The sequence below is a fragment of the Panicum virgatum genome, chromosome 8K (genome assembly GCF_016808335.1).
Source record: "Panicum virgatum strain AP13 chromosome 8K, P.virgatum_v5, whole genome shotgun sequence".
In the NCBI taxonomy this organism is placed as follows: domain Eukaryota; kingdom Viridiplantae; phylum Streptophyta; class Magnoliopsida; order Poales; family Poaceae; genus Panicum; species Panicum virgatum.
Window position 1 is genome coordinate 4,576,949 of NC_053143.1, and position 26,950 is coordinate 4,603,898.

The 26,950-nt window shown below is 46.9% G+C and overlaps 4 protein-coding genes across 4 annotated transcripts; 3 read left to right on the forward strand and 1 right to left on the reverse strand.

The window, feature by feature from the left end:
- Positions 1 to 1,265: 1,265 nt before the first annotated feature.
- On the reverse strand, positions 1,266 to 6,717 carry LOC120643635 (exocyst complex component EXO70A1-like). Its single transcript, XM_039920050.1, has 13 exons — positions 6,266 to 6,717; positions 6,058 to 6,153; positions 5,235 to 5,440; positions 4,832 to 5,065; positions 4,550 to 4,688; positions 4,257 to 4,469; positions 3,884 to 4,089; positions 3,159 to 3,359; positions 2,980 to 3,079; positions 2,275 to 2,360; positions 2,042 to 2,188; positions 1,775 to 1,930; positions 1,266 to 1,620 (listed from the first exon to the last, which is right to left on the reverse strand). Exons 1-12 carry the CDS (start codon positions 6,431 to 6,433, stop codon positions 1,813 to 1,815), a joined length of 1,914 nt encoding a protein of 637 aa, XP_039775984.1. The 5' UTR covers positions 6,434 to 6,717; the 3' UTR covers positions 1,266 to 1,620; positions 1,775 to 1,812.
- A 5,379-nt stretch (positions 6,718 to 12,096) lies between these two features.
- Positions 12,097 to 17,023, forward strand: LOC120643638 (two-component response regulator-like APRR9). The gene is made up of 8 exons (XM_039920052.1): positions 12,097 to 12,371; positions 12,528 to 12,689; positions 13,753 to 13,883; positions 14,276 to 14,389; positions 14,773 to 14,929; positions 15,043 to 15,418; positions 15,638 to 16,436; positions 16,526 to 17,023. Exons 1-8 carry the CDS (start codon positions 12,158 to 12,160, stop codon positions 16,637 to 16,639), a joined length of 2,067 nt encoding a protein of 688 aa, XP_039775986.1. The 5' UTR covers positions 12,097 to 12,157; the 3' UTR covers positions 16,640 to 17,023.
- A 112-nt stretch (positions 17,024 to 17,135) lies between these two features.
- Positions 17,136 to 18,563, forward strand: LOC120643639 (lysine-rich arabinogalactan protein 19-like). Its single transcript, XM_039920053.1, has one exon. It carries the CDS (start codon positions 17,711 to 17,713, stop codon positions 18,302 to 18,304), a length of 594 nt encoding a protein of 197 aa, XP_039775987.1. The 5' UTR covers positions 17,136 to 17,710; the 3' UTR covers positions 18,305 to 18,563.
- A 4,638-nt stretch (positions 18,564 to 23,201) lies between these two features.
- LOC120646102 (apoptosis-inducing factor homolog B-like) lies at positions 23,202 to 24,750 on the forward strand. Its single transcript, XM_039922815.1, has 2 exons — positions 23,202 to 23,350; positions 23,515 to 24,750. Exons 1-2 carry the CDS (start codon positions 23,244 to 23,246, stop codon positions 24,521 to 24,523), a joined length of 1,116 nt encoding a protein of 371 aa, XP_039778749.1. The 5' UTR covers positions 23,202 to 23,243; the 3' UTR covers positions 24,524 to 24,750.
- Positions 24,751 to 26,950: the final 2,200 nt, after the last annotated feature.

Consider the following 26,950-nt stretch of genomic DNA (forward strand, 5'->3'; position numbering starts at 1 on the left):
CGAGGTGGTGGCGGCGGCTTCGCGTCGGAATAAGGTATTCCGGGCCTTCCTCCACCTTAACGGCGTCTGCTCCGGCGCCATTGATGGCCTTGTGAGGTCTGGGTGTTCAAGATCTGAAGCTTCTGTTCAAGCTTTGGATGTTGTTCGTCCTTTTGGAGTTTCCGGTGGTGTTTCTCTTCTGCGTCAGGGAGAAGCAACCCATCGATTTGGAGGGGTGGCTGAGGGGTGTGTGGCTTTGAGGCGAGGGGATCTGGTGTCTTGTTCTAGCTCTCACCGGTGGACTCAGATCCCGGGCCAGGGAGGTACGGGGCGCGGCCCCAGCCGACGGATGACATCGGTGTCTTCAATCCCGTTCTTCGGGGGCGGGTGATTTCTGCGGCTCCAAGCAAAGCTACGGTGCGATGGTGCTTTCCCTGGTCCTGGTGTGCAGTCGCTTGTTCTTGGTTTCTTCCGACGTTGGTTTCGACGACGGAGGCTGGCGGCGGCGATGCACAGTGATGACGGCAAGGACAAAGACCTTGGAGGACCTTGTTGTTAATTATAATGTTTCTAGGGTCTTCTGTGCTGTTTGGCAGGGACAGCTGTCCCCTCGATATCCTCCTTGTACGCGTGTGTTTGTGTACGTGTCTACTGTGTATGTTGTCCTTATCTTTTAATATAGATGCGTATTGCTCAAAAAAGAAGCAAGGAGGTAGTGCAGAGGAAAGTATCCGAGCTAGGCGATGCTCTAAAGACAGAGGAAAGTATCCGAGCTCTTAAATACACGGCAGGGAGTTGCAGACATACCACGCTCACACATTTTTTTATCTTTTCTTTACTTCAGTGGAACATATTCCATTGGTCACCAGTCGTAAAATCTTGACATCGACGTGTTCACCATGAAAAAAAGCGATGCTCAAAGTCAGGTTGGCCCTCTGGACAAGCGCAGGGGTGTATGACGAAAATGGACCTTGCCTTAACCGTGGCGCTAACTGCAAACCCTACCTGATCCGTCACTTGCTATCTAGCTACAGAGGAAAGTAGCACCAAGCAACAAAACGTGTGTCTCCTGCTTTATTCTCCTTAGAGTAGGAACGCAATTCGCAAGAAAAGGAAGAGGAAAGCCACAACTATCATGTAAAATTCCGATTCTTAGGGCTGTTTCATTTGCAACAATGTTCTACTCATGAAACATATTAGAATCAGGTTTGTGCCAGCTCCAATTCCAACTGTCATCTATCTTAGGGAACTGTTTCGTTGCAGCAGAGTTCTAGACTCATCAAACATACTGAATTTAGGCTTAAGCCATCACTCCGATTCCAACTATCATCCATCTTCGGGAAATGTTTCATTGCAGCAGAGTTCTATACTCGTGAAACATACTGAATTTAGGCTTAAGCCATTCCGATTCAACTATCATCTATCTTAGGAAACTGTTTTGTTTCAATAAAGAGTTTTATACTCATTAAACATACTCTACAGCACCAACGAAGGATTAGTGTTCGAGCTGCTGATAGTGAACCCACAACGTAGGTTTCTTTTTGCTTTTCAGGTCAATGCCAGGATACAGTTGAGACCAACATCAGGAAACGTCACCAGCACATTTTCACCCGTTAGCTTGCCGTGTCAGCCACCCAAATGCTGAAAAAGGAAAATTAGGCGTGCTTTCTGAAAAAAGAAAATTAGGTAGTGCTCAACGGAGCAAACGTTTGTCACTATGTTATATATGTGGTGCAAGAAGACCTGGTTGTTGCATCCAAAAAGATCTTAGCACAGGCTGTGGTCTGGAACTTACTGCTGGCTGGCTGTACTCAGTGCAGTCCCTCTCCGTGCTCAGCGCTTTTGCTCTGCCCATTGCTGTCCTTCGAAGAACTGGCCTAGAAGTTGGTCCACAGCTTCGGGGCTGTACCGGACGTACTTCTGCGGGTTCTTGTTGTTTTCCACAAGATTACTGCAAGTCAGAAGAATAGTGTCAATCTTACCAGAACTACATGTAGCAAATTGCGTGGGTATGAAACTGTTCTGATCGTAAGGGGATCCACGAAATGATTTGATGACGTACCCAAAGCGTTTGATAAAAGATCTATAGGCTGGCAACAGAACTTCGGCTACAGCAAGCCTCAAGGATTCTCGCAATTCTTGATCAGGTACAATCCATTGTGATTGCTTCGCATGAAGCTCTTCGAATTGCATATTGAAAGACTTAAACCTGCCAAGGCAAAAGGCATAGGTGTATGAGAGTACTGATTTCTGTTATTGTGCAAAGTTAAAACTGAGATGCCTCCAAGTACTCACCGTTCTTTGATCATAGCTCTTGACACTCCACTGCTGCTAAGGTCACCACTGCTGCCCGCTCCTTGGACAGAAAGTGTCTGAAGAATCTAAAATAACAAAAGCAGAGCAGCTACAATCAAGTGTAGTTCGATGTGTAGCTATGTAAAATCATGCAAATAAAACATAACAAACATATTAACAGATGAGTCCACGATTCCACAGAACATAAAAGAATGCCTTGCCAGGTAGATATAGACTACAAAAATGCCTAGAAACATTAACTCCTTGGCATCCAAGCATTGCCACAAGTTTTGCTGTACTAGATTCAGTTAAAATTAAATGTGTTCCAATTGATTTTCTTAATAGTGGGCATATAGGAGAGACTTCCAGACGTTAAAATTTCTGAAAGGACCATACATAGTAGAGATGTGTTTTATATGCACAGCCTCAGCTTTATAAAATCCGATCTGGAATGAACGTATCATGTATGAGGAGCACTACTATACCCTCCTATATGATTTATGACAGAATCAACATCTATGCCTCCATATTGTATTCACAAAAACTAGAGTGCTAGTGCTTGAACAATATTAAAACAGCAATGTGATCAAGACAAAAAAAAAAAGATTCATTCCCAAAAAAGGGCCAACAAGGTTTGCAAATGTAACATTATGCAGCCAAAAAGAAAAGTAAGATGGTATAAAGAGATTTTGCTGATCCACGAACCTTTGCCCAAGCAACACGTTTATACTGATTGGCATTTTGCTGCACAATCCTGCGATGCCTCTGAATCCAGTCATCGCCAAGTATATCTTTTGCTTCTGATCTGAGGCAATACAAGTGATCATTAAATGAACAGGTTATGAGAATATTGTACAATACAGATCTTGTAAATACAAACATACCTGCGAACAGATCTAACCATATAGTGGACGTTGTTCATAAGAAATAAGTAAGTTAATGCAGGATCCTTATACTGTTTAGATTTTCCATCCAGGTTATTCTGTAAGGCCTGCATTATCCTTGTGGTAACAGCGGCAAGCTGAGATTCTGCCTCAGTACCACTATCAAATTCCAGAAATAGTAGCTTCAATGTCGACTGGTAACTGTTCAAATCAGAGTAACATTTGTTACATGCTCTATTTCAGAAACAATAGCAGGAGAAAAACTAAGGATACATTGCTTGATGAGCAAATGAACAAAGCAAAATAGAACAGCTAAATCATAACCGAAGACATCCTAGAATCTAGAAGGACCCAAGTTTGTCGAGAAAAGCAAGATCAAAAGATGCAACAAATAAGTTTGTATAGGTATTACAGCCTATAGGCAAAAGAACTTCCCCGATCCAAATTTCCGCAAAATCTCATTCAGCGTTGTGGTACAAACTTTTCCCCTAAATCTTATTCAGCCTGTTATAATTATGGCACTTCTACTTCATACAAAACTATGGTCTTATTTATATGTTATCCTCAATGGAGATTGCAATCAGAATAATTCTGTGAAGGTCGTAATCATAAAGCCCCCAAGTCATGGTAACAGCATGATTTAACATTATGTTAGTCCAATTTATGTGATCAACAATTTTACACGTACATGAATTTGACAGACCATTCGAAAGGAGAATACTTACTCAAATAGGAACTTAACATAATTAATCACGTAGCTAGTCAAAGGGTGGACGGTTCCATCCTGAACGATAGTTTTTGAAGCATCTTTTTCAACTGCCTCCTCAAAATCTGCAAATGTTTCCTGAGCAGTTTGTGCCAAGCGCTTTGTTAAGCTTGATGCAGCTTCCCGCATCTCAGTGCAAGGTTTGCCTTCAAATATTTCGTCAATCTGATAAAAACAGAAGTTCAAACAAAGATAGTAATGACATATTTCTCATAATAAAAAATCAAATAGTTTAAAATCACAGCAGTAAAAATCTGAACCAACTAATTCTTCAAGCAGAAAAGTATGTCAAACATTTGGGAAGCGGACTCTGTATGTTGCTTCCAAAATACCTCTGGTTGAAGTTCACGCATTACTTCATACATGTCGAGCAATACAAACAGCTTTTCAGGGGACCTTTTGCTTTTAGCAACAGCATCTCCAAAGCTGAAAAGAGTTAAAACACTATTTGCTGTCAGTTCAGCAAAACAATGGCCCTTGTTAAAGTTAACGCCATCAAAAATCTGGTCACAGATTTTTCTTTCCCCTGCTAGTAGTAATTTGACCTGTTTGAAAAGCATAACATGTTAGCTTGATGCTCAAATGTACATACACAATATGAATATATTTTAAGAAGAATCCTTACCGCAATTCGCATGAAGTGTATCCAATTTCCAATTTTAGCCTCCAAAGCCTCCCATTGCATTTTTTGTACATCATCTTTACTAAGCTTTTCCACTCCTAGCTTCCGAAGGCTCATTTCTAGTGCTGAAGCACGGGAATCTCTGAAGGAAGAGGGGGAAATAGATTGAGTTGAATTATAAAATAATCAAATGCTAAAATCCCTATATACGGATAGAAAGTGCGATCTAGCAGGAGCTAGCTCAGAATAGATGTAAAACCATAATAAAAGAAAATCAAAACCTACCTGTAGATTTTGTAGCAAGACTGCTGATTTCCAGCCTGAACCAACTGCTGAGCTATGTCATTCATGAGAGGCAATATTCGGGGAGGAATTAGTGTTGGGGTCCTGTATATGGCAGTCTCCAAGCCTTTGGATTGATGATCAGAGCGGCCGCCTCCATCAGCCTCCTGGTCACCTTTTGTTGGCCGCATAGACTTGGGGAGACAATCAAACAGGCGATCAGGCTCAATAGCTTTGCTGAAAAGAAAAGGATAATCAACATAATATTTTTTAGAAACAAAGAGTTGACACAACCAAAAGCGAACTGTTCTTTTGCAATATGCAGGAACATAGGTGATAAATAGGTCAGCATTTCAGGAGTGGGCCTCTGCATCACTAGATGCACACAGAAAGCTAACAATCCTACCTGTATGTACTCATCAGCTGCTTAAATTCCTCTTCAATCTTCATAGTAGACTTGGCTAACAGGTTGTTGACATGAGTCAAAACAGAATCACTGCTCTTGAAGTTCTTATTCGAGTTAAAGTAGCGAACGATGCCTTTCAGCACCTCCACTGCCTCAAGGTAGCTCTCCAAATCCTCATGGGGACCCCTCAGTATTGCTGCCTCAGCCTGGAGCTCGAAAGCAAACATTACACAAACTAAGTGAAGATTCTGAAATTCTGTGGTTTGGATTTGAAGCTTGACCAACAAAAAAAACAGTCAGCAGTAACTTGCAGGATTACTATAATTTTCAATGCAATGAGTTCAGCAAGCAATCAAATTAACATTTCAAAATGTTTTTTTTTTAAAACCAAACATTCCAGTCAGGAGAAATGCTATATTTCATCCAACAAAAAGAAGAGATGGTAACCAAATCTAATATCGTACAACAGTAAAAATCGCTTACTGAATTTCCTAAAAACGGAATCTTAATGGGACCAATATCCTTCATATTGGGTGCGGGGGGGGGGGGGGGGGGACTCATTTTGTATCTATGATTCCTGCCATTGAACCTAATTGACCGTGTATACAGCATAAACATGCTAACACAGATTAATTAACTCCACACCCCAATCCATCGCATGGTTTAATAATTTAACAAGAAATGGTTGCGAGGACCTGCCCTTTAGCAAGTTGCACATTCAATCGCCCTCAGATCCAAACAATGCCACGAGAAAACATATCAAATTATTCACCACGATTTCAGGTAAAGGGCTAGCATTCTGACATAGGATCAGCGGACGCACCCGGCGGGCAAGGTCGAACTGCGAGAGGATGCTGTCCGCGGCCTTGATCGCCCTGTCGATGTTCTCGTGCGCCGTCCGGATCGCGTGCGTCCTCACCTGCAGCGAGCCCCACCAAACAGAAGGCGCGGTCCCTGGATCAACTTCCATGGAAACGAAGCTGCGGGGCGGATGGAACGGGGGAATGAGACGGAGTGCAGGGCGGACGTGCCTGGGTGGGGCGCATGGCGGCCTCGAGCGCGGAGAGGCGGTGGTCGAAGGAGCCGAGGATGGCGACCATGCCGTCCGTGTTCCCCTGGCTCCTCCGCAGCGAGTCCCGCAGCACGGTCGCCCGCCGCGACAGCGCGTCCATCGTCCGCGGCAGCGCCCCCACCACCATCGCCCCTCCTCCCGGGTGTCAGATCAAGCGGCCGAGGGAGACGGGGGCGGGTGGAGATCTCGGCGCGGGAAGGAGAATGCCCCGGGAGAGGCAGGGCCGGCTCTGTGGGCAGGGCAGGCACGCCCCTTCCGGAAGACCGGAAGCTTCTGGGAGAGCGGGCCGTGCGGCGCCTCCGCGGACGACGCGGCGGAAGGGGAAGCAGCGATTCGGTGGCGGTGCCGGAGGCCGGCGGCGACGCGTGGTGGGTGTGTGTCGCCGTGGAGGAAAGGACGGGGGGAGGAATTGTTCGAACGCCTCCGCGATTCGTGCGCGCGCGTTGACCATTGATCCCACGGACGGCTCGGATCGCGGGTGGCCCCGTCGGCGGGCGGCACGGCGTGGGCCCGATGTGCGTGGGTCCTTCTTCTGTTCCCCGTTCCGTCGTGCGGGGGGACGGAGCTGGCGGTGCGGCGCCTCGTGATTCGTTCCGGGCGGGAGCGGCGAGGGGAATGGACGGCCGGGATGGGGTCGGGGCGAGGAGTGGGTGTAGGGAGAGGGGTGGGGCCAGCTAGCTGTCGGTGTCGGTTGCGCGACGGAACGGGAATGCTGGGCCCCCCGGGGTGGTCGAGCGGTGTGGACCGGGTCCACCGCGGCGCCCTATCCAGTTCTGGATATTGAGATGCTCTTTTTGAAACTGCACCCTCATGATTCCAACAATTGTTGTTTTGCCACGTGATCATGAGACGGAGGGCCAGGGTAGTCGCTCTCGACTCTCGAGCGCGCAATGATACAACTATTCCATTACCCACGTGATGCCAACAATTGTTGTTTTGCCGCGTGATCATGTTATTCTCACACAAAATATACAGCGTATATAGTCAATAACATAGCATAATGGTAATAATATCTAAAGTTAAATACGTCAGTGGCCCTTGAACTTGTCTCGAAGTGCCACTTAGGTCCACGAACTTGCAAAATCGAAATCTGACACCCTGAACTTGTTGAGTTGTGTCATCTATACCTCTTGACATGGCGTCACATAGCATGAATATATATATAAAAAATCCTTCAAATTTGTCATAATCTATATTCATATCCTCCATATTTGAGGGAGAGATTGAGAGGAGGCAATGCTGCCGGTGTCGATGTCGTGCTCCAGGGCCATCCTTCTCGCCATTGCTGAAGTTTTGGTTCACCCCCCGTCTATCATCATTATTGCAAATGTTCTTTTTTTGCGAGTGCATTATTGCAAATGTTCATCTTTTTAGTTTTTTAAAAGGAGCTCCCTCCTGGAAGAAACACATCAGGAGAGCTCACCGGTGTGATGCCCTGATGGGGGAGGAGGGAGAAACAATGGAATTCCCTAGCGTAACCATCCAGCAACGTGTTACATTTGGTTATAGCTTCATAAAAAGCAAAACACTTTTTCAAAGATATAGAGTTCCATTGATGCAAAAAATCTCCTATTTCAATCTTCTCACCCGCAAACCACCCAGAGTCATGGTTAACCAAACCGGTGGGAACCGGTCCGGTTTGACCGGTTACCGGTCAAACCGGTCCGGCCCGGTTCCGGTTTGGGCTGGTACCAAACCGGCCCAAATTCAAAATTCAAATTTAAATTAAAAAAAATGAAAAATTCCTAAAAAATACTTCAAGGTGCGACGAATCTAATGGTGTCAAATTTTCTCAAAAATTCATTTATTTAGTATAGTTTGCGGGGATTTGAAGTTAAACAAAAAAATGTGCATACAAAAGTATACAAATACAATGTAAAAGTAGTACAAAAGATGGTTGGAGGGTTCATTTAGGCTAAAATATATTATACAAATATTTATTTAGTATACTTTGCGGGCATTTGAATTTAAATCAAAAAAGAAAAAAAAATTAAATTTGGCCGGTTACCAGTCAAACTGACCGGTTACCAGTCAAACCAGCCGATAAACCAGTCTAACCGGCCGATATACCGGTACGAACCGTTTGCACAGCGGATTTTAAATTCAAATTTGACTTCGATCGGTTTGGACCGGTTTCCGGCCAAACCGATCCGGTATACCGGTACCGGACCCCGCCGGTTTGGCCGGACCGGTCGGTAACGTGAACCCTGGTCATGACAAGGGCCTATATTGTAACAAGGGTATATCTCAACCCATAGTATGCCCAAGCTCCTGACAGTAATTAGGCCTAAAGGTGTAATGAGCATCTCAGTTACGTTGGAGCTAAAATGGTGATCGTGATGGCCAGGCATGAATATTATCTTCCTTTAGAGCTTAGAAACGTAGCCTGGCAAGTTTCGCTTGGTTTGAGTCCAAACCGCTCCTGCAGATCATGTATGGGTTGGTTTGAGTCCGGCTTTGACGCATAACCCGGCCGGCCGTTCCAAGCTCAATATATACTACCCTATCCTCGACGTGCCTTAGTGAGTCTGTCTCCGCAGTGCGCCTCGTCAACACCAGCGCCCCTCGCGGCCATCCACGCAACTGCTTCGTTAAGGAAGAGTCCATTTTCCAGTCCCCTGGTGCGACGTCTATATATAGCAGGCCGTGGAAGACATGAGTGGCGGCAGGTACCCGAGCGAGGTCATGTGCGTACATGGCGGAGAGGACGACGCACGTGAGGTAGTTGTGGCACATAGTGCTAGGAAGGCACCAGGGACCTTGTGCCACCGCTGCTGCTGCGCTGGCCTAGCTAGTTAGGTTTGCTGTAACTAGTGGCCGGTTTAAACCATTAACCGTGCAATCCGTGGGTTTCTAAACCGTCAGCTGGGCTCTCTAGCGGTCTGGGCTGGTTTGTAACTAAAAATCGGTGAAACCGGATCATGTACAGAGCGACTTGGTACTATCATAACTTTTGATCTCCTTTCCGACACTAGAAGGCACTTCTTTTTTTTCGTTCCGTACCAAGCAAGGCAGCTCACAGAGTCACGATCACATCTGAATGGGGGCAACGAACGAAACACATGGGCTGTGTTCACTTCCAAAATTTCTCTCTCCAAACTTCATTATTCACCTATCACATCAAATCTTTTACCTCATACATGGAGCATTAAATGTAGATAAATAAAAAAACTAATCGCATAGTTTTGATGTACACGACGAGACGAATCTTTTGAGCCAGGTCATGATAGGATAACAATTACCACAAACAAACGAAAAGTGTTACAATGTGTCACAGTGTCCGATGTGACCCTTTTTACCACTATTTTACAGATCTAAACACAGCCATGCCAACAAGAATCCAACAGGAGTTTTGACGAAAAAGATCGCGTAAAGTGCAATATGCGTTGTGTTATGTATTACAAATATATTATGTCTTAGGAAAAAAAGAGGATTTCTATTGTATTGCAGATTACTAATCACTTTCTATTGCAGATTTCTATTTGTGAATTTAATGCGGTTATCAATAGATAGGCACGCCATGAAAGGGGGTTTGTTCGTCGCTAATTACAAGAGAGGCCCGACGCATCCATATTGACAGAGACGCCTAGCTCCTGAAATGCGATAGGGATGGATCTGTGTGGGTTGGAAGAACATGAGCCACACAAATTTTAAAACATATAGATTATTATGCCCTTCCAGTGTGATTAGTTGACGATGATAATCTAGCTTAACCCGACCTATCCTTTCTTCTTTCCCGAAAGAGCTTAGTAGTCCTATATGTATACTCTATGCACGAGGTGATGCGTCACGGGATTCTCGTGCATGCTTATTGGCGGACTTTTTTTTTGCGAGGATATTGGAGGACTTATTTTGACAACACACTGTCTATCTTCTTCGACCAACTCGGTACTTTATTTGCAGACAACAGTACCTACTTTTTTCAAATAACCATCGATTTTTATTTGCATGTTAATTCAACAAAGGCACTTGCGAAATGGGTACAGAACTAGGTTTTTTTTGTGAAACTAGTCTACGTAACAAACCCAACGGGTACAAGCATTCCGATTTATCCGAGTAAAACATTTGGAGTAGTCAAACTTCCGACAAGGATGGAAACGAGACAATTATTTACGGACAGAATAAGTGCCACTCCTTTTCGTTCCAAAATATGCTGAGAGGTGAATCATTTCAGTCTTATTCCAAGTTAAAATCATCTGGCTTTGATCAATCTAGCATGCACTCACGCTGGTATTGTAGATGCAGATATATTCTTTATACTCCCTCTGTGTTTATTTATATGTCGTATTAGATTTGTCCTAAGTCAAACTTAGTACACTTTGACCAAATTTATAGAAAAAAATTAATAAATTTACAATAGCATCGTATAGTTGTTGCTATATTTTTATATAAATTTGATTAAAGTTAGTCAAGTTTAATTTAGGATAAGCCTAACATGATATGTAAATAAAAACGGAGGAAGTATAAACTAAGTCAAGTTTAGCTTTTTCTAGGTGCATAGTTTTGTTACAATCTAGATATATATTATTATATCTATATTTAGGTTCTGTAGTAAAATCTCGATCTCTGTTTTTGGCTTGTTGCATCGGAGGAACGCAAATTAAAGCATGTACTTAGCAACGAACCATTCTGCCCCGTTTTCTTTTTTTTTAATGGCACATTCTGCCCCGTTTTCAAATGTACGCGGCCAGAAAGAACACACGATTCTACCGTTGAAAAGCAAACCCTCTGCTGCAATCCTTCCGGCGCACGCTGGCGATGCCGGGGATGGATGGATCGACATGATTTTTTTTTTAATCTTAACCCTCCACTTGCGCACGCAGGTGAAATCCATTTCCACGGGCGCGCCCCCGCCACTTTTCCGCGCAGCGCAAGTGGCCCGCGCCGCCCGCGAACGAAGCGTAGACAGGCGCGCGGCCACGAAGCGCCCCCACCTTTTCTTTTTTTATTCCGGCAGGAACGAGAGGCCAGGAGCGCCCGCCAAATATCTAGTATCTCCCCAAGTCCGGCAACCCCACGCACTCCCTCGCCAACCAAATAAAAATCGCGCTTTCTCTTTTGGTTGGGGTCCTTAAGTTTGGCTGTATCAGCTTCCTCTGTGTCCTGTACGTACGTCTCTGTATGCGTACAAGTACTTGTACGTTTTCTTTATCTAAAAATATAGATACGTATTATCAAAAAAAAAATCGCGCACCGAAATATCGGCCCGCCCCTGGTTAATTCGGGGGGGGGGGGGGGTGGGGTCTATTTCTCACGCGAACTAGTGGGGGCGACGCATCGCAGAACATCTCGTCCCCGCCGTCGCTCGTCTTCCCGGCCGGCGCCGGCGCTGCCGCCTCGTCTTCCTCTGTCTCCCACCGCCGCCTCCGCCTTCCTCCACCCCCTCTGCCGCTGCCTCCGCTGCCTCCGCATCCGCCTCCTCCGCCGCTGCGTCCGCCTTCCTGCACCTCATCCGCCGCCGGAGACACCGGAGCCTTCCTCCGCCTCCTTTGCCGCCGCCGCCTCCGCCTTCCTCCGCCGAAGTCCGGCCGCCGGAGCTCGCCGTCGTATGTGTGCGACGCGCGATCCTACTCGCACGTGTGGTGAATACACGTCCCCGTTAATTCACCCCGCCCGGGAAAAATATCCCTCGCTGGTAGCAGTAGCAGTGGTGCCGTGGTGGTGGTATTTGTTGCGACGATCTCCCAGCGCCGCGGGCCTGGGCGCTGACGTGGCGCCCGCCGCGCGAAAAAAAAATATTGGAGATATTTTCCCCACCGCTCCTTCCCTTCCCTTCCCTTCGCGGCGCCCCTTCTCGGCTCCGGCTCCTGCTCCTGCTGCTGCTGCGGCTCCCTTCCCTTCCACGAATCGGATGTCTCCCGACGCGGACGCCGCCGTCGCCAGCGCCGGCGGGGGAGGAGGAGGGGGCGGGGAGGCTGCGGGCGCCTCGCCGTCCCCCGCGTCCGCGGCGGCGGTGCGGTGGGACCAGATCCTCCCGCGCCGCTCCCTCCGCGTCCTCCTCGTCGAGCACGACGACTCCACGCGCCAGGTCGTCACCGCGCTCCTCCGCAAGTGCGGCTACCGCGGTGAGCTCCCACCTCTCCCTCTCCCTTCCTCCTTCCCCTCCCCGCGCCGCGCCTGCTTCCTGGGATTACTACTTCTCGGGAGGAATTGGGTTGGTTTTTGATTCTGATGCGCGTCTCTGTCTCTCGCTCCCTCCCCTCCCTCCGGGAGACCCCCAGTGGCCGCGGTCGCCGACGGGATGAAGGCGTGGGAGGTCATGCGGGGGCGCGCCTACGCCTTCGACCTCGTGCTCACCGAGGTCGCCATGCCCTCGCTCTCCGGCATCCAGCTGCTCGCAAGGATCGTCGCCGCCGACGAGTGCAAGAACATCCCCGTCATCAGTAAGCGCTACGACTCTAAGCCCAGCCCCGTGGTTTCCTCTGCGTGCGCACGTGGCCTGATTCCTGGTGCTGCGGATCGATTCCAGCTTTGCAAGTGGATTAGGCCTCGCTAGTAACTGCCCAAGCGGTTACTTCAAGCGAGGGGCGCCGTGCTGGGCATAATTTTATGCTTACCACGCAGTGCTGCTTGGGTTTTATATTATTGTTGTGCTAAAACGGGATGATTGGATCAGGCTCGTTTCGGATGAGCTAACTTTAACGTTACTGTATCATCATCATTGTTTGATTCCCTTTGTGATGCTCGTTCCCCTTGTGCTGTGAGCCAAGCACTGCATTCCTTATAGCCTGTGAGGATCAAAATGGCATAAGTGTGTTAGGGATATGAGACTGGAGGGTTTATGGGCTAACTGGACTTTTGATCTGTGAAATTTTATTTCGTTTGTGCAATCATGGTGGGGGTTTCAATATGTGTGATTTTGAGTGACTGGTACATAGACTGTTTTAGGGCCTAATCGCATAGTTTGTCTGGGAAAATCACATATTTTATCTGTGAAAAATATTCCATTTCACGGGCGCTTGTCAATTAGATTTCACATATATTATATATACAAGGCCTCAGCTTTTCCAAAGCTGAGGTGGTGATAGTCCTGGAAATCAAAATAGTAAATATTGAATTGCAGCGCTCTAGGTAGCCGTTGTAACCAAGAGACCAATACCATTACTTTTACATACTTATTTGAATGCTACTGAATCTATGCTAAATATAGGGGATGTTCCAATTTAAGTGTGCAAAACGACAAAAAAGGCTTTACTAAATATGAGCAGTACTTGCTCCAAAGAACCAAAGAGCTGTGCAACACGTGATTGTAACACTGTTTTCCTAATCACCTAATTTGACCTCATGATCAGCTGATTGACCTAGTACTAGTAGAGTGATGGGCATGGGCATGTATCTGACACTTATAATGGCATGTACGCCTGATACGCAGCCTTGAGCACTGATGAACCGAATATTTGGATTTGTTATTGGGTTTCATGGTTTTTCACTGGTTGGCTGTGGCAGTGATGTCGTCACAAGATTCTATTGGTACGGTGCTCAAGTGCATGCAGAAGGGTGCAGTGGACTTCCTTGTAAAACCAGTGCGAAAGAATGAGCTGCGTAACTTATGGCAACATGTATGGAGGCGGCATGCAGTAAGTTCTCTTTTTGGAGGCCTTTAAGAATGTGCTTTCCTTTGCCACTGGCATTTTGGTGTGTGCGGCAAAATGTAGCCTTCAAGAAATGCTTCTTTTAATCTGTATTTGTGAAACCTATCTGAATCTGGTTTGGGTGCCTTTTTCTTGAAACAAAATGAACGTTATAGGAGTAGTATCAGTTATGTTATGCATAGCATAATAGATAACTGATACTACTTCTATAGCGTTCATTGTACAACTTCTTGAATTCTTATGGAGCAGTAGATTGTATGAATCAATTTTAGTTATGAGACCCTGATATGTCGCATGCGATCATTTTAGGCTGTATCAGTTATCTATTATGCATTACATTTTTCATTACAATACTTAGATATAAGAATTCCATGCAGATGAATAGCCAAATAAATGGATCAGAAAATAATGCAGCCAGCAATCATATAAGTGCCAATGTTGCTAATGTTTCAAAGGCCGGAGAAAACAGCGATGAGGAAAGTGATGCCCAAGTGAGTACCTGACATTTCTTACAAGTTACAACTTATCTGACCAACTGGTATCTAATGCATGTTTTCAATTGCTTATTTGCATCCTGCTTAGCTGGACAATGACAGTAAACAGAAACTAACCAGGATTCGAACTCGAGACCTCTGGCTTTGATACCATATTGAGTTGCATGCAACTAAATACTTTAACACTAATTGTTTGACAGTAAAATATTTAGAGCCATATCTTTTTGTATGACTGTTCTTTTCTTGACTTTATCCAGTGTGTGTAGCCAGCACTGTTTACTGAAACCAATTAGAGTTTCATCATTTGGTCCTTTGCAGTTCTGACATACCATTTACATTCATATGCATTTACGTTATGGAGATTGTTTTGCCTTTATCAGAGCTTTGGTAGCAAGAGGGAGACTGAAATTCAGAGTATTGAGAAGTTACCAGATACTCGTGCAGATGAAGGGGCTGGCTCGTCCAGAAAAAGTAAACTACAAAATGAGTCTTATGATGGAGTAAACACAAAGTTGCATGTGTCAAAAGATAGCGATGGTAAGGAATTTGAACTTGGTTACGTAATGTTTTGTTAACTCGTGCTCTGTTGTCGGTAAGTTAATGTCTGCTACTCTGTTATCCACATGTAATAATACTTTCATCTCATGCAGATGCCCCAAGTGTAAGTGAGAAGAATGTGCGTTCCAAAGGCCTTAATGGTATTACTTCAGCCAAGGTTGCTGAGCAAATAATGGATAATGCCTTGAGGATTGCTGATGCAAGTTCACGTCGACCAAGCAATCTTGGCAAAGACTTGGCTATGGCCCAACCAACAGCTGATGGACAATGTAAATCTTCAGTCGTGGAACGAAATGCTCCCACAGAAAGTAGCCTTGGTGAAAAATCAAAGGGTGCTGCAATAAGTAATGCTAAATCTTGTCCGTCCCAATTCCTGGAGACCAACCAACACCATCTTAGTGGTTACAAAATCCAAGAGTTCAGGGAAAAAGATATCTTCAATCACTCGAATTCCTCTGCCTTTTCAAGGTACATCATGCTGATTAACTTCTGATATCTAAGTTATTTGAATGCGGCTACAATTTTTTCTGCTAATCAGTTGTTTTCTTTCCATGTCTTCTTATTTCTTTGTGAGGTTACATGTTTTGGTAGTCCTAGATCTATAGCTTGATATTAGTAATTGCTCAAATATGGAGCTTAACTCTGACATGCTTTATTTTGCTTGCATGTCATTTCAACATGATACAGATATGGCAATAAAAGGATAGAGCCGTCAGCTGAGCACCAGTTTTTCCCTTCTCACTGCATAACTCGTCAAGAACCTGTTCATGACAAGGACCCAGTTTCCCAACCCAGTGGGGTGTTACCTCCCCATGAACATAATTCAGGTGAGAGTAGAAGGCAAGCTCATATTCCTTTGGACAGTAGCACAGAGGGAGCTGCTGTACTGTGTTCCAGTAGTGCTAGAGAAGATGTAGGTGCAAGCAGTTCCTCCCATAGACAGGACAATATGAGCCATCCTTCATATGGGTTCATACCTCTTCCAATTCCTGTTGGTGCTGCGATGCCTTACCATTATGGTGCGATTCTGCAGCCAGTATACTACCCACAGGCTCCTCGCATGCATTGTGATTCAGGTGGCATCAACAAGGCAGCTATTCAGCATGCCTCTGGTCAATTGAATTACCATGAAAATCGTAGTATACCTTCTCAGGTTGATGAACACAAACAGTCGGAGGAAAATCAGCAGTTGCATCATTCAAGACAAATTCTCAGAGAATCAGGAGAACCAGTTGACTTGGCGAGAGCTCATGCGGAGCACGTGAACCAGAGTGCTAGCTGCAGCCAGGATGTACGTAAAGGAAGTGGATGCACCGGTAGCGGCCAAACTGACATCAATACGAATACAATGGTTGCCCTGGAAAGTGGTAACGAAAGTGGTGTCCAGAACTGCTATAATAATGGGTTGGATAGTGACCGGTCTCGCCGTGAAGCTGCCTTGATGAAGTTTCGCATGAAAAGGAAAGATAGATGCTTCGAGAAAAAGGTATTTAATTTGATAGCATTTTTTACTTTGCAAATAAGTATTGAATGCATTCTTTATCTGACTATGCCTTCCATTTTTCATTTCTACAGGTTAGATACCATAGCAGGAAAAAGCTTGCAGAGCAAAGACCGAGAGTTAAGGGGCAGTTTGTGAGCCAAAAGCTGAAATCAGCTACAACAGTGGATGCGGAAACTGACTCATGACTGTTGATTTGTAACTGTGATTTTGATTCTACCCTTCCAATCCCAGGTGAGGGCAATTGGAGCGGTAGAGATTGAAGGCTAGCAGAAGTTTTCCTCTCCATGGTTAGCCTGTGTGTACAAGTCGGTTGTTTGTTGGCATTCAAGCCATATTTTGTAAAGGACTCCTTCAAATTGACAAATGTCCAGGAAAAAATGAAATAGACGCAAATACCCCAGATTTTGTTTATGTACTCTAGATGCTTGTGGAGTGAGGAAGTAGTGTCTCTGTACAGCTTATTCACTCATTTTGTTGCCAGTACAATAGTAGTAACTTGTAATTACTACTAATACAACAACAGACTGTTAAGATCATGCCAGTTTATTTATTGGTCAATTCTGCGAGTAGTTATCTTGATAAGACTCCCTACTTTATGCAGGACAGTTGAGATTTATATTATTCAGCACTTAAGTACTCCAATTTAGATCTGTTTTTGTTCAGCATTTTGGCTGCCTGTGAACTGAACCAGCAGCCCTTGTCTTTTGTCATCAGACACGAGTCGAGCCGCTAGCTGCAAGCCTTCACGGCTTCACCCATCCAGGCGCATATATCCTTTGCCTGGCTTGCACTCTGGAAAGCATCATGCACCTGCAAGCCTTTTGACTCTGCTCTTTAACTCTGCATGAGTTCCTTTTGTTTCTAAGTACTTTCTATGCCCATCATTTAGCCTAACAGCTCGTGTACATCAAAGATAATTAGCCTGCCGATTTGTTGGATTAATCTGTGTGCTATGGTAAGAGGAATCCGCAATTCCTTGCTGCTAATTCAGGAGCATCTCCCTTTACAGCCATCAGTTCTCATCTCAGCTGCCGATTCATATATTCTGCTGGAGCTTGCAGCTCAAGTTTGGCACATCTCTTTGCCGTGCTGGGCCTCCAGCTCCAGGCTCCGGGCTCCAGCTTACATAAGCCGCCCGGTCCACGAGAGCTCGCGGGAATCCACCTGCGAAAGCGAGCACACGCAACGCAAGCAAGCGCGTCAGTGCCAGGTGATTCCGTTGATCGAGCTAGCTCGGCGGAGGCGCGAAGGCGGCGATGGGGGGAAGAGGAGGAGCTGCGGTGGCGGTGTGGGCGGTGGCGTGGCTGGTGGCGTGCGCGGGCGTCGTCGTCGTCGGGGACGACCAGCAGGGCGCGCCGGCGGCTGAAGGCCCGCCGGACACGAACCAGCTGTGCGTGAGCAAGTGCGGGACGTGCCCGACGGTGTGCACGTCGGCGCCGCCGACGATCCTGCCGATGACGGCGCCGCCCCCGCCGCCGTACCTGCAGCTGGTGCTGCCGCCGCCGCCGCCGGCGCCGGGGGACGCGTCCAACTTGCTGCCTCCGCTCACGCCGCTGACGTCCCCGCCGGCGCCGGAGTCCCCGTGCTCGACGCCGCCTAGTTCGGAGCCCCCTCCGTCCTCGTCGCCGTCGGAGCCTCCCCCGTCACCGCCGCCCCCACCGCCACCCAAGAGCGGCGGCGACGGTAGCAGCGGATCGCACTTCTCGTCGCCGCCGTCCCCGCCGTCGGCGTCCAACCCGTACTACTACCTGTACCTCTCCGGCGGCGCCACGGCCCGCGGCGGCGCGTCGAGCGCTTGCACGGCGCTCGTCCTCGCCGCACTCCTGCCCCTCGTCGCCTTCTTCAAGTGACTGCAGGCACTAGCTCTGCTATTAGCGTTCTGAGCTGTTCAGGCCAGCGTTACGAGCGCTGCTTTTTCCTCCTCGTTTTGGCATCCGATTCGATGATGATCTCTGGACTTTTGCAGTGTCAGATGCTTGCATGCAGATAGTAGTAGTAGCTGTGCTTACAATTTGTTGATCATATATATTGTTATTAACGTTGCTGTACGTACCTTAATTAATTTGTAAAGTGAACTCTAATGATGGTCCGGTGTGTTTTCCCTTTGCTTGCTGAATGTGTGTAATGGACTAATGGAATGATGAAGATTTAGGTCGATAACTGTAACCGTAACTTTTGCCATAGTCATTCACATATAAATGATCAATGCCAAATTTTTTCATATTCTAAAAAAGCTGTAACACGAGCGGCACCTAGTCCGGCTAGTCTATAGACTCTGCGCTTGCACTCTCCCAGCCGGGGTTCGAACCCCCTTGGGGCGGACTTTCGGCTGGAGGATGTTATAAGTGCGTGAACGTAAAAGGTGGTCCGGCCTTCTCACGAGTTACGGGCGGTGGGGCAGGGGTTCGGAAATTTTTTTGGCCTGTGAAAAGGTCTTCTTCTTTAACTACGAGCCAACCAGTAGTATTTTTCTCTCACAACAAATCAGCACCAGCCACCAGTTACAGCCAGCCGAACAGAGATGCCGTGAGGGCAGTCTTACCCCGGTCAAGTTTTTTATTAAAAAAACTGTAACTGTAACTTAAGAATAGAGGAGAGAGGGGGCTGTAATGATGTGATCTTGGTGGTGGTATAGAGGGGTAGTACTTATAGGATTAACTCGGAGTAAATTTTTGCTCATTTATCTTTACTTCAATTTTGCACCCCCAACACTTTGTCCAGCACACTTCTATTGCCTTTAGAAATGTAAATAACACGTGTAATCTTGATGGTGACACACTATTTGTTTAGTTTGATGCATGTCGAACATTTGTACTCCAAGGTACAATCGAATTAACTATAACATTATGCATTATTTAATTTGCTCCAGCAGACATAAATATGGTTCACAAGACATTGTTTAGCACACACATAAGTATCTTGCATTATTGTCAGTCTCTTTGTGCAACCACCATGGGTTAAACCAATTAGCCCCTCACCATTACACAAGTACACAAACACCCCCTCATCCCCTAACCAAAAATATTTTTGCTTAGAGGAGGCTGAAACTAACTTCATGCACTCGTGACAGGAAAACTAAAGATGATGTCATCACATAAGTGATCACTGCAAATGAATTGCTTGTCAGGATTAATTAGAAACCGACCTTTGTTCTCCAAACAGCACAGATGGCGCGCCTTGAGGTAGGAGAGTAACACAAGACAAAGTGCGGTTACGAACATCTCAATAATTATTGAATCGAAAATGAGTCAAATCAACGACATTAATTATGTTGTTCCCAAGCAAGAAAGTCATAAGCACAAGTAGGTTGGACACACACACACACAATCACCCCTTCTCCGCTAACAAAAAATATTTTTGCTTAGAGGAGCCTAAACTTAACTTTATACACTCATGACAGGAAAACTGAAGATGATGTCATCACATATATAAGTGATCACCGCAAATGAATTGTTTGTCAGGATCAATTAGAAAAGTGATCTTTGTTCTTCAAACAGCACAGACGGTATGCCTTGAGGTAGTTCCTGGAGAGTAAAACAAGACAAAGTGCAGTCACCAACAACATTTCAATAATTATTGGATCGAAAATGAGCCAAATCAACGATATTATGTTGTTCCCAAGCAGGAAAGGCATAAGCACAAGTGGGTTGGGCGCGCGCGCGCACACACACTGTTGGATTAATTGGGCTTGCTCATTTATTTCAATTAATCAAATAAAATTAAAAGTCTAAGAGTTAATGATAGGGAGTTACAAAGTGGTTAATTTCACATGTGTAGCTAAGAATGATAGTAAACACTCTTAATAGGTGGTCTGTGTGTACACAGGGTGGTAAAGGGCCGGCAATTTTGGCCTAGATAATTTAAAAGCCGGGCTCTAATCCTATACAATTTTGAGCTAAAAAAATAAAAAGTCAAGTTGAGCTGTGAAGTGACCACTAGGACCTTGATCCATTACCGCCCTAGTTACACCGCCTGTGAAGTTGAAAAAGGAGATTGATTCTTCATTCTTGCTATCTTTGTTCTCCAAACAGCACAGATGGTATGTTTTGGGACCGTGCATCTTTGTTTCCAAACTTCACAGATGGTATACTCTGGGGTAGTTCCCAGAGAGTAACACAAGGCAAAGTGCGATCATGGAGATTCTGTTGGCAGCAATTATTGGATCGAAAATGAGCACGATCAACGCTATTAGAGCAACTCCAGTAAGGAAAGCAAATTGGCTCCCATATAAAGATTTAGTCGGTGGACATCAAAAATCAATCTCCAGCAGGGAGAGCAGATTTTTTTTAGGGAAAGCAGGGAGAGCAGATGGGCTGCCATTTTTATAGGCCTTCCAAATTTCTCCCTCCCCCCTCCCAACCAATTTGGTGGCCCTCTATTTGGGCTGCCAACTGTTGAAGCCCAATTTACTCAGCCTGCTGGAGTGGAGGCCCATATTTGAATGAGTAAAATTTAGAAGTGAGTTTCTAAATGGTCATTTGCTCACCCAAATTTAGCAGCTCTACTGGAGTGAGTAAAATTTAGAAGTGAGTTTCTAAATGGGCATTTGCTCAACCAAATTTAGCAGTCCTATTGTAGTTGCTCTTATGTTGTTCCCAAGCAGAAAAGACAAGCAGGTTGGATTCACACACAGAGAGAGATCGAGAGAGAGAGAGATGTTCCGGTGCGTTTTCCCTTTGCTTGCTGAACGTGCGCTATCGACTGCTGGAATGAAATGCTCTAGTCAAGCTTTAGGTCGATAACTGTAACTTGTCTACATTTTATCTCATTTATCTTTACTTCAATTTTGCACGCCCGGCACTTAAAGTTTCCACCACACTTCTATATATTGCCCTTAGAAATGTAAATAGCACGTGTAATGTTGGTGGCACTCTATTTGTCTAAAAGGTGGATGAGGAGCTAGCGAGATCCTACATGGAGAGAAAGAAAGCAGGAGAGAAAGTGGAGCCGGCGTCTCGCGAAACGCTCGCTGGAGCCGGCGAAAGCACTCGATACTCTTACTGCTATGCATTAAATGCTAGTGGGGTCCGCCACCATCTCGAAGAGACCATTAGCTTTGATCTAAGTTTGATGCATGTCGAACATTTGTACTCCAAGGTCCAATTGAATTAACTATAAGATTATGCATTATTTAATTTGCTCCGGTATACATATGTATGGCTCGTAAGATATTGTTTAGCACACATAAACATCTCGTCCGTATCTTGTGCAACCACCACCACCATGGGTTAAACCAATTAGCCCCTTACCATTACACAACCACCCCTTATCCCCTAATCAGAAATGTTTTTGCATAGAGGAGCCTGAAATTGACTTCATACACTCGTGACAGGAAAACTAAAGATGATGTCATCAATAAGTGATCACTGGAAATAAATTGTTACTCCCTCCGTTCCAAACTATAAGACATTCCAACAATCTTGGAGAGTCAAAGTTTTTTATATTTGACCAAATTTATATAATAGAATAATGACATTTGTTATAAACTAAGTACCATTAGATTCTTTATTAGTTATATTTTTATAGTACATCAATTTGATATCATAAATCTTTATATTTCTCTTTATAATCTTGGTCAAACTTGGGATTGCTTTGACTCTCCAAAATTCTTGAGATGTCTTATATAATTTGGAACAGAGGGAGTAGTCAGGATTGAAAAAGCGATATTTGTTCTCCAAACAGCGCAGATGGTATGCCTTGAGGTAGTTCCCCGAGATCGAGTAGCACAAGACAAAGTGCAGTTACAAATATCTCAATAATTATTGGATCCAAAATGAGCCGAATCAACGACATTATGTTGTTCCCAAGCAGGAAAGGCAAGCGCAAGAAGGTTGGACACACACACACACACACACACACATGACTATGGGAAAATAGAAGAACCTCTTGATTCTTCATCTAATCCATGTCGTCCCAAAATAATTGCTACTATGGAGTTTAAAATTTGTCCACAAAAATTGCTAACTTTGACCTACCTACCACAAAAGACAAAAAAAAATTCCCGAAGATTCTCGCAAAAGACAACTAGTAGAGTTTTAAATAATTAGTTTGCTATTCTTAACACACCTTTTGTTTTTTAGTAATTCCAAAAATCAATTGTTGGTTCATCCCCTTTAGTTCTATCTCGGTTCCAGAAGTGTCGCCTGCCTCAGTTCGCATATCAGAGCATAAGGCGATGATTAGCCATCACGGTCTTCAAGTGAAAGGTAACCCAGATGGCCAGATTGTGATCTTCATAAGTGTCTCCTCCCACAAGTTCTGCATAATGGCAGTTAATACACACGCATTGGCTCCTACTATCATAGACACAACAAATGTGTCAATACTATACTAAACCTTGTTGAAAAAAAAAACAAATGTGTGCCATGTTAGTATACATATTCAACGACCAAATTAAAGTGCTAATTGACAGTACTACTTATTAGCAAGTAATTTTCAGGCCGCCAGCAGTAATTAGCAGTCCTATTTTTGGGAAGCTCGTTTTAGCAATTCCCTGGCCAACGAGCCCAATGACAGGTGGGTCCATCTGCTGACAATCGAAAGCGCCAGAAACAAGCAAGGTCGATCCCCGAAACGAAGCAAACCACGCACGAGCTCCCGCCAAATCGATCGATCTCCCCCATCCATATATACCAACGCCGACGCAGGAGAGAGGCATCGATCCATCTCGATCGATCGATCACCTGCCGGTCGGTCGTCGGTCGAGTTCGTCGCATGCCCAGCCGCCTCGATCTCCTGGCCTCTTGCTGCAGCTAGCTAGGGACTCAGTAATCCGGCCGGTCAGCCACCATGCTGCGGTCCACCGGCGACCGCGTCGTCATCGTGGGCGGCGGCATCGCCGGCGCCCTCCTCGCCAAGACGCTCCAGAACCACGCCGACGTCGTCCTCATCGATCCGTACGTGAGCAGCGAAGCAATTAAGCATGGATATGATTCATCAGATTATTCCTCATCATCATCAATTTATCATGTTCTTGAATTGAATCGACGACGATCAAGATCATATCCTCCGTCCATGGTTGGATGGATGCATTCGCATAATTGCATTTGGTTGCTTGCAGCAAGGAGTACTTCGAGATCCCGTGGGCGAACCTGCGCGCCAAGGTGGACCCGGCGGCCGTGGAGCGCACCGTGATCCCGCACGCCGACTACCTGACGCACGCCAAGGTGGTGACCGCCTCCGCCGTCGGCATCGACGACTCCGTCGTGCTCACCTCCATCGGCCGCGCCGTCGCCTACGACTTCCTCGTCGTCGCGACGGGCCGCACCTGCACCCGCCCGCAGAAGCAGTCGGAGCGGCTGGAGATGTTCCAGCGCGACAAGGAGCGCATCGACGCCGCCGAGTCGGTGCTCATCGTCGGCGGCGGGCCCATCGGCGTGGAGCTGGCCGCGGAGATCGTGATGAAGAGCCCCGAGAAGCGCGTCACCATCGTCCACGGCGGGCCGCGGCTGCTCAAGGTGATGGGCGCGCGGGCCTCGGCCAAGGCGCTCGAGTGGCTCCGCTCCAAGCACGTGACCGTGCTGCTCGACCAGACCGTCGACCTCGCCGGCGCCACCCCGGAGACGCGGGCCTTCACGACGTCGGCGGGGGAGACGGTGGAGGCGGACTGCCACTTCGTGTGCACGGGGCGGCCCGTGGCCTCCGGGTGGCTCCGGGACTCGTTCCTCGGGGAGCACCTGGACGAGGCCGGCCACGTCCGGGTGGACGACCACCTCCGCGTGGGCGGGCTCAAGAACGTGTTCGCCGTCGGCGACATCACCGACGTGCCGGAGGCGAAGCAGGGCCACCTGGCGCAGCGGCAGGCGATGGTGGTGTCGCGGAACCTGCGGCTGCTGGTGAAGGGCGGCGCGTGCAGCAGGGAGGAGAAGCTGCACCGGTACAAGCCGTGCCCGAGGGCCTCCATCACCGTCACGCTCGGCCGCCGCGACGCGCTGGCGGAGCTGCCGTTCATGACGCTCATCGGCCACATCCCCGGCGCCGTCAAGCCCCGGGACCTCTTCATCACCAGGACGCGCAGGATGATGGGACTCAAGAGCAAACCCTACGGCACCATGCCGCGCGTCATGTGATCGATCGGCGAGAGACGCTCCGGCCGCCGGCCCCAACCCGGCGAGTGATCTGCCGATCGATGCACCGATCGAGCAGATGGAGACTATCTAGCTGGGTTCTCTGAATTTTTGCCGCCTCATCGTCGTCGTCCTTGCTAGAATCGTTTGATCGGATCGGCTGAGATGTTTACCTTTGTCTCGTGCACCCGTGTATATATGGAACCATGGATATGAACACCATATATGGATCATACAGGCACAATGCTGGATCACCATCCATGGAATTGGAACATTTGGCTCACCATCTTAACAGACACTCAAACAGCTAGGGAGATCGTGTATCCGGGGTTTTAAGAGATGAGGGAGCAACTGTGTTTAGTTTTGTAGTTGAGGGTCTGTTTTGTGTTTCTCTTTGCATCCGTGGGGTTACACACTTACACTGGGCCAGCAAGATTTCTGTGATTTTGAATTCCATACATTAATTTTGAAAATTTTGAATATCTGTTACATTTTTTCAGTGCTTTTGCCTTTGCATTTGTTGGGTTTCACAAGCACCCCCCAAGATTTCTCAAAATGGACTTTCTCCAAACAGAAGATAATACTACAGTTGTTTACGGCCCATGGGCCGAGCTCGACACATTTATTCCAGGCAAACAAAACGCCGGCCCGTCCGTCCGTCCCCCTGCTGCCCGCACCAGCCGCATCCACCAGCCGGCAATGCGGCTGCGGCGGCGCTACGCGGAGCTCCTCCGCCGCGCGTCCTCCCTGGCGTCCCTCCACGCCGCCGCGCTCCGCCGCGGGATCCCCTCCCTCCTCGCGGCGTCCCTCATCCGCGCCTACTCCGCCTGCGGGGACCTCGCCGCCGCGCGCGCGGTGTTCGACGGCGCGCGCACCGCGCTGGCCGGCGCGCTCTCGGCGCACGGGCGGTGCGCGGAGGCGCTGGGCCTCTTCGCCGGCCTCGATGCGGGGGAGGTGGACGACCGGGCGGCAACGGTGCTCCTGGCGGCGTGCGCGCGGGCCGGGATGGTGGGCGAGGGGCGGCGGGTGTTCGCGCGGCTGCCCCGCCCCGCGCTGCAGCACTACACGTGCATGGTGGAGATGCTGGGGCGCGCCGGGGAGGTGGACGAGGCCGAGCGGCTGGTGGCGGGGATGGAGGCGCGCCCGGACAGGGTCATCTTCGCGGCGCTTCTCGCCGCCTGCCGCGTGCACGGCCGCGTCGACGTCGCCGACCGGGTGCCCGGGCTCATGCGCCGGTACAGCATCGCCTGAAAACTTGCACAGCATCCAAAAGGGGTGGATCTGACTGTCTTTCATGCACTGGTGCGTCGATTCACTTTTGAGAAGCTTCGTATGGGATAATGACAATGTAGACATGTAGTAGTGTGACTTGTTACACTGAATTCAGTCATTCAAGCAGCAAAATCCCTGGCTTCTGAAATCAGAAAATTGTTGAAGACTGTGACGGTGGCCGTTATGGGTGGCAATGTCCTTAACCTCAGTCTTCAGGCATTGATCAACCATATGCATCCCTGTGATATCCTTAGAAAAGAAAGAGAAGAAAGAAGGACAAGTGACAGGATTCAGAAGAACTTGTTGGGACATCTGAATCAGAATCCTGGCAATAACAACAAGAAAAGAACTTCTGAAGCTACTACCTCAATATACTCTAATTCCTTTTCTGCTCTTGATAATGATTCTATTGTTGAAAAAGGTAATCTTATGGATGTCAATTTGGGTGTGGAAGGCTTTGATTCTATAGATATGCTTAAGGATCTTGAAAATACTAGATTTTCTCTTCAGGAAAAACTGCAATCTTCTAATTCCTCTGAAACTAATGATACCCAGGATTTGAGTGCATCTCAAAATAACCAATCAAATGATCAGACCCTTTTATATTGGATAGAGGAGGATAACTCTGAGGAGGATGATTTCATTCTGGTTTAATCTAAAAGACATAGAAGGTCTGTGAGAAGGTTGACCCTCTCTGGGAAGAAACCATAGAGAAAAGGTTGCAAGGAAAATCTTTGCACAAAAACAAAATGTGGGGATGCAAAGTTGGGAAACTCAACTTTGGATTCACCAAAGACCCCAAAACAGAAAAAAAAAAGACTAAGAAATGAAAGGTCTGATCTGGAACTGCAGAGGCATTAAAAAATCTGGTGTCTCTGCATTTCTTAGAAACCTCATCTCTGAGCACAAATTTCATTTCATTGGATTACAAGAAACAATGCAAGAGGAAATTGATGACAGAACTCTTAGGTTGATAGACCCCTCAGGCTCCTACCTCTGGAAATGGATTCCTTCTAGTGGTAGGTCTGGGGGGATACTAAGTGGAGTATAGATTGACAAATTTGATATTGGTTCCTTCCTTGAAGAAAAATACATATTACAACCGAATCTTTATAATTAGGAGAAGAAAGTGAAGTGGAACTTTCTCAATATTTATGG